The sequence below is a fragment of the Oncorhynchus keta genome, chromosome 19, assembly GCF_023373465.1.
Source record: "Oncorhynchus keta strain PuntledgeMale-10-30-2019 chromosome 19, Oket_V2, whole genome shotgun sequence".
Classification (NCBI taxonomy): Eukaryota; Metazoa; Chordata; class Actinopteri; order Salmoniformes; family Salmonidae; genus Oncorhynchus; species Oncorhynchus keta.
In genome coordinates, this window is record NC_068439.1 from 32,719,668 (window position 1) to 32,734,500 (window position 14,833).

Sequence of the window (14,833 nt, forward strand, 5' to 3'; positions counted from 1 at the left end):
GGAGATGGGGGAACCTTCCAGAAAGACAACCATCTCTGCAGCGCTCCACCAATCAGGCCTTTATGGTAGTGACCTGACGGAAGCCACTCTTCAGTAAAAGGCACATGACAGCCCGTTTGGGGATTTCTAAAAGGCACCTAAAGACTCTCAGACCGTGAGAAACAAGATTATCTGGTCTTAGGAAACCAAGACTGAACTCTTTGGCCTGAATGCCAAGCGTCACGTCTGGAGGAAACCTGGCACCATCCCTACGGTGAAGCTTGATGGTGGCAGCATCATGCTGTGGGGATGTTTTTCAGTGGCAGGGACTGGGAGACTAGTCAGGATTGAGGGAAAGATGAATGGAGCAAAGTACAGAGAGATCCTTGATGAAAACCTACTCCAGAGAGCTCAGGACCTCAGACTTGGGCGAAGGTTCACCTTCCAACAAGAAAACGACCCTAAGCACACAGCCAAGACAACGCAGGAGTGGCTTCGGGACAAGACTCTGAATGTCCTTGAATGGCCCAGCCAGAGCTCCGACTTGAACCCGATCTAACATCTTTGAAGATACCTGAAAATAGCTGTGCAGCAATGCTCCCCTTCCAACCTGACAGAGCTTCAGAGGATCTGCAGAGAAGAATGGGAGAAACTCCCCAAATACAGGTGTGCCAAGCTTGTAGAGTCATACCCAAGAAGACCCAAGGCTGTAATCGCTGCCAAAGGTGCTTCAACAAAGTACTGAGTAAAGGGTCTGAATACTTATGTAAATGTAATATTTCAGTTTTTTATTTTTAATAAATTAGCAAACATCTATAAAACCAGTTTTTTTCTTTGTTATTATGGGGTATTGTATGTAGATTTATGTAAAAAAAATATATTTAATCCATTTTAGAATAAGGCTGTAATCTAACAAAATGTGGAAAAGGTTAAGGGGTCTGAATACTTTCCGAAGGCACTGTATCTTGCACTTACTATTAAAACCACATTATTATTGTGTTTGTTTTGTTTGTAGTCTGGCCCGATAAAGATCCGTAACATGCCGTTTACAGACAACAGTCTATGGCACTAACGAAGAGGCAGTGGACAACATTATTATATATATTATTATAGGTCACAAAGAAAAAAAAACTGTGAAATTCAACACTGACACTAAATAAATGTTGGATTTGGGTGTCAAGACAATCTTGGATAAACTCTTCCAGTCAAAGGACATTAACACTTTCAGTTGCACCATGCTGGAGAACATCCAGATGTTCAAGAGCGCTGTGTGCTACCGTTACCGACAGAAAATCAAGGACGAATAATAGAGGAAGGTGGTTTCAGAGTACCTTTACTGGCATTTCATCATGAAGAATCATGCAGCCATCGCTAAGTTTGAAGATTAATTAATCGGAGGTGTTGGAGAAGCACCCAGAGCTATTATGTGGCACAATGTGTTTCATCGACATCAGTCTGTTGAGATCATCGAGACGCTCTTGGTCAAGAGGTTGTCGATGATGGAAGCAACAGGAAGCTTGGGGAAATGTCCAGTCCGATCTCGAGGGTTCAGGAGAAGAGTTCACACTAGAAGAGGTGGTGTTCTTTACGACTGGACTTAACTGCATCCCTCCTTCAGGGAAACAGTCACAGCTCTGCATAGAGTTCAGTGATGACCGTCTATCCACTGCTAGTATAATATATGTGGGAATGTACTCCGATTACCCAACGGAAGACTTCCAAAAGAATATGGCGTTTGTCCTGGACCCTTTCAAAAAGTACTTGAGATCGCACTAAGTAGTTGTTTGCCATATTTTTGGTAACAAACCCTTTTCCCGTGACAAACAAATAAGGGGGAAAAATAAGACAACCTGATCCAAACAGAGGAATTTGTCCATGTGGGTTTTCGTGCTGTCACAATCACAATACATACTGGGCCAATAACATTATGTGGAACATTTTAGCCATGCATGGAATGATTACAAGAGTTGAATATATCAGGTGTGTAAACAGAGATGATTAGGCTGAGTACAACACAAGACGTTGAGAAAACACAAATCTCTGTATATGAATGTGTTTCTTATTAAACACGGACCCTTTGCCTACTCACTGGCATTTGTTTTTCTGGGTCCGTCTTATAAGGTCACTGGCTCCATATAGACCTAAATTGTAATTGCCTTCCCTTTGACTTAAGAAAGTAAACATTTCTCAGAAACAGTTCAACTGAGCCTACGCTGTATCACAAAAAACAATCTGTCTTGATACAGTAGGATTTGTTTAAGACATACAGAAGCCTAGTAGACAGTCTTACTCAGGAATTAGTTGTAATGAGTGTTTGGTTCTTGCTGAGAGATCAACAATGCCCAGTTAGTTCATCTTGTAGTAATTCCCGTGCGATGATCCAGAGGATAGAAATTCAAAAGGTCCCAAGGTTCTGTCCTCCCTGGACAAAGACCCAAAGTATGTGGTCCAAATATTTGATGTTCAATATGATCCTCCTTGGGTACATAAGAGTTGTTTGGTTAGTGTCAGAAGCGAAGCAGTTCTCTAGGAAGTCTATACTGTTCTGTGGATATATCTAAACTCTTAGAAAAAAGGGTTCCAAAAGGGTTCTACGGCTGTCCTTTCTATGAATGTACGGCAACCAGGGTCTTCACTGAAATCCCAAAGTACAAAGTCATTAATTGAAGAAATGTACTTTTAATCCAAGGTACTAGTTAACTAGATATTCCCCTAGAGACTGGTTTAAAGGAAGTGTCTGAGTTTTCTGTCTGAGGAGGTCTTTACATTCATAGTGGAACTGCCAGGAACCACTCAATAATACGGGTAATGTTCTAGAATCCATTCTTCCATTTCCAAGCTTTATGAAGCTGTATGTGACACAGGAAATAGTCAAAGGGCCAGTTTTCCAGATCCAGATTAAGCCTAAACCTAGACTAAAAAGCTATTTCAATGGAGTCTCAATTGACCACGTGTTTGGTTAAGTAGTCTTAGGACTCTATTTAATCTGTATCGCTGAAGCGTATCACTGAAGCTTTACAGATTGCACAATAAAAATGTAAAGGTGATTTCCGATTGAGCCGACATATGCACTGTTTACCGTGAATGCAGTCTTCGCCTTTAAATTTCAATTACGCTGTAAAGCTGAACTTCAGCAATACAGATTGAATAGAGCCCTTAATTTGGGTCTGGGAAACGGGCACTAAAGAGATCAGGGAGTAAAAGAATCTACATCCCACACACTGTAAACCAGCCAATTTAACCAAGTGTTATTCTGTGCGTTGAGTGGCATCTGAGCTAATGTGTTAAAGTGTGTTTCCTCAACACTCTCTGCTCGAAGTTAGCTGAATTTGAAAAAGCTTGTTAAGTAAACTTACAAATTCATGTTTGCTCAAAACAAATCAAAACCACACCAACATATTCATATTTCCCAGCATGCTCTCTTGCAGGTTGATTTTCAGCATGGTTTGTTTCAATACTTGTGTTTTTGCATGTACTTTGATTGGTTCATGTTATGCTACACAAACATAAATAACATATGTTTCTAAACTAATCCAATCTGTTAGTAGTTGGATTTATTGCACCTGTTTCTGAGCTGTCTGTTCCAGTTTATATGATTTAGATAGTCTCAATAATCAACATTCCTTACCCCGGCAGTCATTCTGAATGTACGTTGTGGGTTATTAAAACTTCCAATTGTTGGATATCCTCACTCTGGCTCGATTCCAACAGGAATTACACACCACTTTGCAAGCCAGCATAATGTGACATGCAGGCTTGATGTGGCCTATAAACTAACAGTTTCAGGCCATTGTGTTAGGGTTTATACAATATATTATCATAAATAGTTACATTTTAAAGATGACATATTCACTTAGACACTCACTTGGGGATAGCTACAGTACTGAAAACCTTTGAATACATCAACCATGTCTCTGTCGCTAACAAATACAGTCATGGGTGGTAAATACAATTCACTCAAAAGCCAAGGCACTCAGGGAAATATGCAAATAAGGTTAAATACATTTTCTAGTTAAATTGTATGTTTACTCAACCTAAAATTCAAAGTCGAGTGAACATACAATTCAACTTGAGAATGTATGTTACTTCAGCTACTGTATACTGTATGCCCAAATGTTGAGCAAACTCACAATCATATTGCAGCTGGTTGGTTTACAATTGTATGTTAAATCAACATATGTATTTTTTTTATACTGCAGTTGAACAAGAGGCCCACGGATATCTACCCCAGGTTTCCACTTGGCTGGTCGCCACTGGGATTGTCAGACTCTGCCTCTCTGCTTGCCCTGCCCCTCCGGCACGCCAGGCGGTCCAAGGACCTCGGGGAGATGTTCTGCGATCGGCAGCAGCAGGCGACCACATCAGCCAGATCGGCCCGGAAGGAGGGCGTGTAGAAGCCATAGATCACTGGGTCGCAACATGTGTTAAGGTTGCCGAAGACGAAAAGGGCGTGGTGGACGTACTCGGGTGTCTCCTGGAGCATGGCTGGCTGGAACCAGTACCAGATGCCTAGGAGGTAGTATGGCGTCCAGCAAATCACGAAGGACACCACGATCACAATGGTCATCTTCAGGGTCTTCATTCGCGCCTTGGGGATCATGTCAGCACCACTTCGCCTCAGGCACGGCTCCCCACCTGAAGTGGTAACAGATACACACAGTATGTGAGGAGATATGGAATGGTACTATGTAAGTTGAAGATGTTGATTATAACGAGCTCTGGGTTTTCCTCACCATGTAACCTGATCAGGACCTGACTATGGCTGATTGATTCATATATTAGATGTACAAAAAGTGAGATTATAACACTGAGTGTACAAAACATTAGGAACACCTGCTCTTTCCATGACATAGACTGACCAGGTGAAAGCTATGATCCCATAATTGTATCACTAAATCCAATTCAATCAGTGTAGATGAAGGGGAGGAGACAGGTTAAATAATTATTTTTTTTAAAGCTTTGAGATAATTGAGACATGGATTGTGTATGTGTGCCATTCAGAGGGTGACTGGGCAAGAAAAAATATTTAAGTGCCTTTGAACAAGTTGCCAGGTGCACTGGTTTTAGTGCGTCAAGAACTGCAAAGCACACAGTTTCCTGTGTGTATGAAGAATGGTCCACCACCCAAAGGACATCCAGCAAACTTGACAACTGTGGGAAGCATTGGAGCCAACATGTGCCAGCATCCCTGTGGAACGCTTTCGACATGTTGTAGAATCCATACCCCGAGGAATTGAGGGCAAAAGGGGGGGCAACTCAATATTAGGAAGGTGTTCAGTGTATAAAGGTACAAAAAAATAAGAGATTTTCTTGGTCAAATCATGTGGAAAGTAACAACTTTGGGCTCTAAATATGACAATCAAGTATGTGTTTTTGAAATGTCCAATAGTCAAATATATCACAAAAGCAAAGAATGCAGTGTGCATAGTCTCTTCACTTTTTACACTAACACACAGACACACACACAGCCACACACCTTTGCCCTTGTGCATCTGACGGCTGATCTCGATGAGGATGCGGGTGTAGCAGAAGCTCATTACTAACAGGGGGAACACATAAAGCGTGACAAAGTGGAACATGTTGTAGACCGTCTCTTGCCAGCGATGGTGGAAGCTTCCATGCGTCACACACTGAGTGAATTCCACTCCCTCGGCTTTGATTGCTCGAAAAATGAACAGCTATGAGATAAAGAAAGACAAACGGGTAGTGAGAAATCATGATAAAGGTCTATTAATCAATCATTACAAAATGTATTTCAAGCCGCCTTGACAGCAACAGGTCTTTAATGTAAACCTGAACTATTTACCAGCAAAGCGCATACAAGGCACAGTGACAAGGAAAAGCTCCCGAGAGGGAAGAAACGAAGAGACGAATGAGACTCTGGGTTCGATTCAATCCGTATTCAGTCCGTATCGCAAAAGTTCAGCGCTATAGTGTGATTGAAGTTTAAAGGCAATGTTCCTTGATCCTTGGAGACTGCATTCACAGTAAACAATGGAGACTGCATTCACAGTAAACAATGGAGACTGCATTCACAGTAAACAATGCATAATCCGGCTCAATCAGAAATGTCCTTTAAATTCCAATTGCGCTATTGAACTTCCGCTATACGGATTGAATTTAGCCCTCAGAGGGTGGGGCCCATTCTCTGTCTGTACATTCATGTAGCGCCCATCAGAAATGAAATACCACGTTAACTTGGTCTCCTGGTGTGGTAAATTGATCGCTCAGTTATGAGGGCAATGATGCATTAAGAAGTACAGAATTACTATAATATAATAATAATAATAATATATGCCATTTAGCTGACGCATTTATCCAAAGCGACTTACAGTCATGTGTGCATACATTCTACGTATGGGTGGTCCCGGGAATCGAACCCACTACCCTGGCGTTACAAGCGCCATGCTCTACCAACTGAGCCACAGAAGGACCACCCATACATACACATGTTAATGGGGTGAATAAAAGTATAATAACATAGGACAGACAATTTTACGCACTCAGCAGCCTTTGAAGGCCTATTAAGAAATCCTAGTGCAAAATCAATCTAATCTAATCTGTTAGAATGATGATTCCTTTCAAAACAATTTCTGCACCAGAGGTGATATGACTAAGGTCCTAAAGCATACATCTCTATCATTTTTTGATCTCTATCGTTTTTAAATGGCCTTGTTATAGCGTATCAGGAATCTGTAATATAATACAGTGTAATACAGTCGTCTTGTACAGTACTGAGCAAACACAGATTGCCAGTCATGTTCATGACTTTTGACACAGGTTGCGTGCCTCTCCCATTTTGGGGTGTTTTAACTGTTTATTGGAAATGCTTATGTTTATAAATATAACAAGTTAAGTATTAAGTATATATTTTTGTTAGCTCTTTTGGTATAATGTTTCTGCATTTGTATATTTTGTTAATTCAACCTCTGGATCCAGTCTCCTCCATTACCTGTACGGTAAATAAATACCACCGATTTTTACATCTGATCTACTGACTGTCTCGACTGTTGCTGCTCCACACCAACTAAACAGGCTGCCAGCTCCTCTATTTTAACACTGAGCACAAGTGTGATAGCCCATGGGTGCTTTTGTGAATGTTTAGGCCAATACTTTTTTACTCTTGAGGCTGGAAACAAATTAATTATCTTCAGTCCAGTTATGATCCATAGATAGGGTTCCTATTGCTCTCACATCTTACTCTGGTCCTGCATTCCTTTCTGGAATGGAGGAAATTAACTGTCAATGCATTTAGGTTTCAAATTGTTAAAAAATATATATTTTAACTAGTATAACATTGTTTTCTTCCCTTTTCTGTATTATCATTTGCTATTAAGGCAAATTCTTGCACTTTCTCAGTATTTCATGCAATTCATGACAGACTATCATACACACTGCTTCTTGCTCGCTGTTTTCCACCAGCACTCAATATCAATTAAATGCACAAGGAGGCACACAAATCAATGTTAATCAGCGTCATTTTCTTTGGCTTTGTCAGCTACAGTGCTTTCAGAAAGTATTCATACCCCTTGACGAAGTCCACATCCTCAATTTCAAAATGGATCAAATAAATAAAAATCGAGCCTGCCTGCTGTTCTGTACCTTATTGACTCTGCCCTAGATTACGGACCTCTGCTTGCCTTTGACCTGTCTTTTTTTAATGTCTTTTTTAAATGTAACCTTTATTTAACTAGGCAAATCAGTTAACAAATTCTCCTTTACAATGAAGACCCACCAAAAGGCAAAAGGCCTCCTGCGAGGACGGGGCTTGGGATAAAAAAAAAAAATGTAAAATATAAATATAGGACAAAACACACATCACAACAAGAGAGACACAACACTACATAAAGAGAGACCTAAAGACAACAACATAACAAGGCAGCAAAACATGACAACAACATGGTACTAGCAACACAACATGGTACTAGCACAAAAACATGGTACAAACATTATTGGGCAAAGTCAACAGCACAAAGGTTAAGAAGGTGGAGGCAACAATATATCATACAAAGCAGTCACAACTGTCAGTAAGAATGTCCATGACTGAGACTTTGAATGACGAGATTGAGATAAAACTGTCCAGTTTGAGTGTTTGTTGCAGCTCATTCCAGTCGCTAGTTGCAGCGAACTGAAAAGAGGAGCGACCCAGGGATGTGTGTGCTTTGGGTTCCTTTAACAGAATGTGACTGGCAGAATGGGTGTTGTATGTGGAGAATGAGGGCTGCAGTAGATACTGTATCTCAGATAGGGAGGAGTGAGTTCTAAGAGGGTTTTATAAGCATCAACCAGTGGGTCTTGCAACGGGTATACAGAGATGACCAGTTTACAGAGAAGTATAGAGTGCAGTGATGTGTTCTATAAAGAGCATTGATGGCCAAATGGTAATGAACATCTAGCTGTTCACCCTTAGCTGCCAATCTATACATTTTCTCTCAGTAATCTAGAATGGGTAGGATGGTCATCTGAATCAGGGTTAGTTTGGCAGCTGGGGTGAAAGAGGAGCGATTACGATAGAGGAAACCAAGTCTTTTGCCTGCTCCCTGTTTGGGTCAATAAACATCTGTGACTCTAGCTGTCTGCATCTGGGCCTTATCCTGTGTTCTGTTACTTGCCATAGATTTTCAAGTAGATTTAAGTCGAAACTGTGACTCCCTTTATTTTTTATTCTAAAAATACTCCCCAGTCTTTAACGATTACAAGCATAACCATAACATGAAGCCGTCACCACTATGCTTGAAAATATGGAAAGTGGACTCAGTAATGTGTGTTTGGGGCAAATCCAATACAACACATTGTATTCGGGACAAAAAGTTAATTGTTTTGCCTATTTTTTTTGCAGTATTACTTTAATGCCTTGTTGCAAACAGGATGCATGTTTTTGAATATGTGTATTCTGTACAGGCTTCCTTCTTCTCACTCTGTCATTTAGGTTAGTATTGTGAAGAAACTACAGTGTTGTGAGCCATCCTCAGTTTTCTGCTACCACAGCCATTAAACTCTGCAACTGTTTTAGTCACCATTGGCCTCATGGTGAAATTCCTGGGTGGTTTCCTTCCTCTCTGGCAACTGAGTTAGGACGGACTCCTGTGCCTTTGTAGTGACTGGGTGTATTGATACACTATCTGAAGTGTAATTAATACCTTCACCATGCTGAAAGGGATATTCAATGTCTGCTTTTTTAAATTTTTACCCATCTACCAATAGGTGCCCTTCTTTGCGAGGCAATGGAAAATCTCCCTGGTCTTTGTGGTTGAATCTGTGTTTGAAATTAACTTCTCGACTGAGGAACCTTGCAGATAATTGTATGTGTGGGGTACAGAGATTAAGTAGTCATTCAAAAATCATGTTAAACACTATTGTTGCAACTTATTATGTGACTTGTTAAGCACATTTTTACTCCTGGACTTATTGAGGCTTGCCATAACAAAGGGGTTGAATACTCATTGACACAAGACAGTTCAGCTTTTCACTTGTAAACATTTTGAAAAACATAATTTCGCTTTGACATTATGGGGTGTCATGACGTGGCCCTCTTTGGGTATAGCGTGCCCCCCTCTCTCGCCTACACCCAGGCTGCTGTTATCTCAGGTCATCAATTCCTGGAGGAGACTCTCTTCCTCATGGCCAGACAGTATAGAGAGAGAAAAGGTTTCACAGGAGAACAAAGGAACCTCTTCTCCAGCATAGCACTTGAGAAATGAACAATGTACATGTTTTGTAAAAGGTGTACACGGTCGGGGAAGAATCCAGCTACGACCAGTCCATTTCATTTAATGTTTGTGAAACTCATGAGAGACAATACAGCCACATTTCCATAACCCTGTTTATACAAGAGTCTCAGTTATGAGGCTTGCATCTAATTGTTGTATAAAATGAATGAGTGAAGATTAAACTATTTGTGAACTTATGTAATGTGATTTTAAACTGTTTAATGAAAGGGAACCCAATTCCCTTTAAAGTTAACTAAGTCATTGGCCCGCCCCATGAGCACAGACATTGATCTGGCATCATGGGACAACCCCTTTCTACTGATATGAATATAACCACCATCAGGAGGAATTCCCTTCAGACCATGCTTCTCTCAATTATGAGAGGGCTAAGGTTTGAGTAGATTGCTGAAATCTTAACCATACCACGTGGTTAAACTCTGAGACTATTGATACCGACAGAATAAGAACAAATCTTTGACACTAATTACTAGTCTGCAGCTAGGAATTATGTACCTGTGAACGCGAAGGCCGACAACCGGCGAAACATTTATTCTATAACAACATCACTGAATGTTACTCTGAACTATCCATTCTAACCATGGCAGAGAGAGAGAGGGTGGACAAACTCTCCAACAGAAACGAACCTTCCAACAGAGATAACGACGACACACTGAGTGTGAATATATATATTGATTGCAATTATTCCCGAATGAGTGAGCGTTCATGTGCAAAGGATTAGCATTTCAATTGTTATAATTATCAACTTTGTAGTATCTTATCTTTCGTGCCCTTCTCAGTCCCTTTGTCTACCAAGCCGCCATGCCGGTTTAGCCCACTAGGGCACATTCTCCTATAATTTCCTTTTAACCATATCTACTTGTTTGTTTGTTTGTGTGTGCATTTCTGTGATTATTTAGTTAGTTAATAAATAAATTATTGAGACAATTGATGTATTAATGACTCATAGTGAAGACTGGGTTTGTGCAGATAACCAACAATTTACGACGTTTGGAATGAGACTAACGTGAGGTAAATAATAATTCATTAACGAGAAGACTAATTGATCAGGTATTTGTCACGCCCTGGTCTAAGTATTTTGTGTTTTTCTTCATGTATTGGGTCAGGCCAGGGTGTGGCATGGAGTTTTTGTATTGTGGTGTGTTTTGTCTTGGGGTTTTGGTGTGTATGTATTTGGGATTGTAGCTAGTGGGGTTATCTAGCAAAGGCTGTCTGGAGTGGTTCTCAATCAGGCAGGTGCTTATCGTCGTCTCTGATTGGGAACCATATTTAGGAAGCCATATTCTTTGAGTTTGTCGTGGGTGATTGTCCTGAGTGTCTTGATGTCCTTAGTCTGTGTTAGTCTGTGTTAGTCTGTGTTAGTCTGTGTTAGTCTGTGTTAGTCTGTGTTAGTCTGTGTTAGTTTGCACCAGTTAAGGCTGTTTCGGTTTTCACTACGTTTATTATTTTGTAGAGTTTGTGTTTTGGATTCGTGTTACGTTGTGTAAATAAACATGGATCACAATATACGCGCTGCAGTTTGGTCCGACTCTCCTTCACCACATGAAAACCGTGACAGTATTAAAATATCTGAAAGTTATATTAATATTTTCCTTGGTTCCCCGACTTCCTAGTTAGTTACATCTACCTGATTAGTTAATCACGTAATAATAATTACAGAGAATTGATTTGATAAACTAAACAGTCTTCAGTTTAATGATGTCAAAGACACGACAGGGGTATTGTATGTAGGCCAGTGATTTTTTTTAAAATCCATTTTAAATTCAAGGGGTGTGAATACTTTCTGAAGGCACTGTTTGCAGACATCACTCTCAGACACACGTATCTCCTATAATTACATAAATGCAAATGGCATGGGGAACCAGAAGATAATAGCTTCCCTTCCCTTGTAACACCTTCCATCATAATGTTCTCATATCTATAGCTATCGTAGCAGACTAAAGTTGAGAAAATATAATGACTTATGAATGTAAAAACTTTCTGGTTGTAGAAAAGTCAGCAGTATTACACTTAGGTAAAAATGTTTCTTTCTGGAAAATACAACTTTTACAATTAGTATACCATGACATTACAGAAGATGTCAGAACAACGTCACTGCAAACAGTTTTGCCTGCTGGGAGAGCTTCACTTCGCTATTCTATTTTTGGCAGTGTTTTTGATGAGGGCCTTTGAGGGTACACTTTGCCACCGTTCTGCTGTACTGAAGTGCTAATAAAATCGGCTTTCAGTCACCTCCCACTGGGCACAAACGGAATTCAATTTATACTAAACAAACAAACGCAAAATATAAAGTGTTTTTTTATTTTTCATGAGCTGAAATAAAAGACCACAGAAATGTTCAATATGCAGAAAAGGTTTATTTCTCAAAAATGTTGCGCCAAAATTTGTTTACATCCCTGTTAGTGAGCATTTCTCCTTACCAAGATAATCCATCCCACTGACAGGTATGGCATATCAAGTAGCAGATTAAACAGTAAAATCTTTGAAATTGTTGCATGTTGCGTTTTTATTTTTGTTCAGTGTACATTTGGTAAAGTCAACCAACATGAATTCAACATGAGTTCATCAAAAACGGTCACCATGTCATTGGATTTAGGTTCAAAGTCGGGTGGAAAAAAAATACTAAATTCCCTTAAATTGATGACTTTTCTTTCAGTTTTCCACGTTGATTCAATGTCATCCCATACAGTAGATTAATTTTGTTGAAATGGTGTGAAAACAATGTTGATTCAACCAGGTTTTGTGCTGAATGAATTGAACCACTGACCAACTCCACCAATCCTTGAAAATCATTGGTCAATTAGTAAGCATAAACATGGAAACACTCAATATGAGATGGCTTCTGTCTGCACATAATATCTGCTCCATGATTATCATCATTTAAAGTGTGTGTGTGTGTGTATGTGTGCGTGCCTGTGTACATAGTAAATGAGATGGATTCAATAATCCATTTATTTCTCTTCACAGGCACAGTCACCAGTGCTGTGTTCAGTCAGGGTTGACTTAATTGCTTAACCAGGAACATGTATTTCCCATAGAATGGCCATCCATGTCAAGTGTGTATGTGTGGTTGGTAAAGGGGCGATATTGATCTCTCCACAACTCACCACCCACCCTCCTTTCTATGAGCTAACATCTCTCTCCCTTGTCCACTGTCGACTGACTCCCCCGCCTTGTGTTTCTCCCTCCCTCCTACAGCAAAAGTCCTGTGTTGTTCCCTTCTTCCTATTAATTTGGAACAACAGCCACTGACTAGCACCTCCAAGGTTGTGTCCACTGACAACCAGAAATGTCATCTCTCCGAGGCGCTAACATTAAGGGGATTGGATTTGTGGTAAACTCTCTCTCTGTGACAGTAACAAAAGAGTGAACACTCAGAAATCTAGCCATGCAGGGAGGGAAAGCAATTTTCTCTCAGTGCAGTACAATGGGGCCTTCAACGCTGAACTCAAATCAAATCAAATGGAATTGATTGAGTGTCCAAAGTACTGTACTTTTAGTCACAAATTGATCTGTGAGCATGGAATGAAATCTACTCCCTCATTTCTCAATTCAAATTCAAAATCAGTGCTTATTGGCATGAAATACATGTAAATACAAAAATATTGCAAAAGAAAAATGGCTTGAATAGGAGTAAAATTGAAAAAATCCACATGCTTTCTTTATAAAGACCAATTGACAATACATCTCAAATGAATTAATATATACAGTGCCTTATTAAGTATTCAGACCCCTTGACTTTTTCCACATTTTGTTTTTACAGCCTTATTCTAAAGTTGATTAAATAAATTCAAATCCTAATCAATCTACACCGAATACCCCATAATGACAAAGTGAAAACGGTTGTTGTTTTTTCATAAAAATCTGAAATCACTTATTTACAAAAGTATTCAGACCCTTTTGCTATGAGGCTTGAAATTGAGATCAGGTGCATCCTGTTTCCATTGATCATCCTTGAGATGTTTCAACAACTTGATTGGAGTCCACCTGTGGTAAATTCAATTGATTGGACATGGTTTGGAATGGCACACACCTGTCTATATAAGGCCCCACAGTTGACAGTGCATGTCAGAGCAAAAACCAAGCCATGAGGGCAAAGGAATTGTCTGTAGAGAGCCGAGACAGGATTGTGTCGATACACAGATCTGGGGAGAGGTACCAAAACAATTCTGTAGTATTGAAGGTCCCCAAGAACACAGTGGCCTCCATCACTCTTAAATGAAAGTAGTTTGGAACCATCAAAACTCATCCTAGAGCTTGCCCGCCCGGCCAAACTGAGCAATCGGGGTAGAAGGGCCTTGTTCCAGAAGGACAACCATCTCTGCAGCACTCCACCAATCAGGTCTTTATGGTATAGTGGTCAGACGGAAGCCACTCAGTAAAAGGCACATGACAGCCCGCTTGGAGTTTACCAAAAGGTACCTAAAGACTCAAGATTCTCTGGTCTGATAACTCTTTGACAAGAATGCCAAGTGTCACATCTGAAGGAAACCTGGCACTATCCCTAATGTGTAGTATGGTGGTGACAACATCATGCTGTGGAATGTTTTTCAGAGGCAGGGACTGGGAGACTAGTCAGGATCGAGGGAAAGATGAACGGAGCAAAGTACAGAGAGATCCTTGATGAAAGCCTGCTTCAGAGCACTCAGGACCTCAGACTGGGCTGAAGGTTCAACTTCCAACAGGACAATGACCCTAAGGACACAGCCAAGACAATGCAGGAGTGGCTTCATAACAAGTCTACCATGGTCATTGAGTGGCCCTGCCAGAGCCTGGACTTGAACCCAATCTAACGTCACTGGAGAGACCTCAAATAGCTGCGCAGCGATGATCCCCATCCAACCTGACAGAGCTTGAGAGGATCTGCAGAAAAGAATGGGAGAAACTCCCCAAGTATAGGTGTGCCAAGCTTGTAGCGTTATACCCAAGAAGACTCAAGGCTGTTTTTATACATTTGCAAAAAAATCTAAAACACTTTTTTTGCTTTGTCATTATGGGGTATTGTGTGTAGATTGATGAGTGGACAAAACAATTTCATACATTTTAGAATAAGGGTGTAACATAGAAAATGTGTTAAAAGTCAAGGGGTCTGAATGCTTTCCGTATGCACTATATATACACTTGAG

At 40.3% G+C, this 14,833-nt stretch overlaps 1 protein-coding gene across 1 annotated transcript in view; it reads right to left on the minus strand.

The window, feature by feature from the left end:
• Window positions 1–4,201: 4,201 nt before the first annotated feature.
• The window catches only part of LOC118398075 (gonadotropin-releasing hormone II receptor), a 12,123-nt gene continuing 1,491 nt past the window's right edge, over window positions 4,202–14,833 (minus strand). The window contains exons 2-3 of the mRNA XM_035793071.2: window positions 5,456–5,657; window positions 4,202–4,614 (exon numbers count right to left, since the gene is read on the minus strand). Coding sequence (XP_035648964.1) covers window positions 4,202–4,614; window positions 5,456–5,657 — 615 coding nt within the window. The remainder of the gene's footprint in view (window positions 4,615–5,455; window positions 5,658–14,833) is intronic.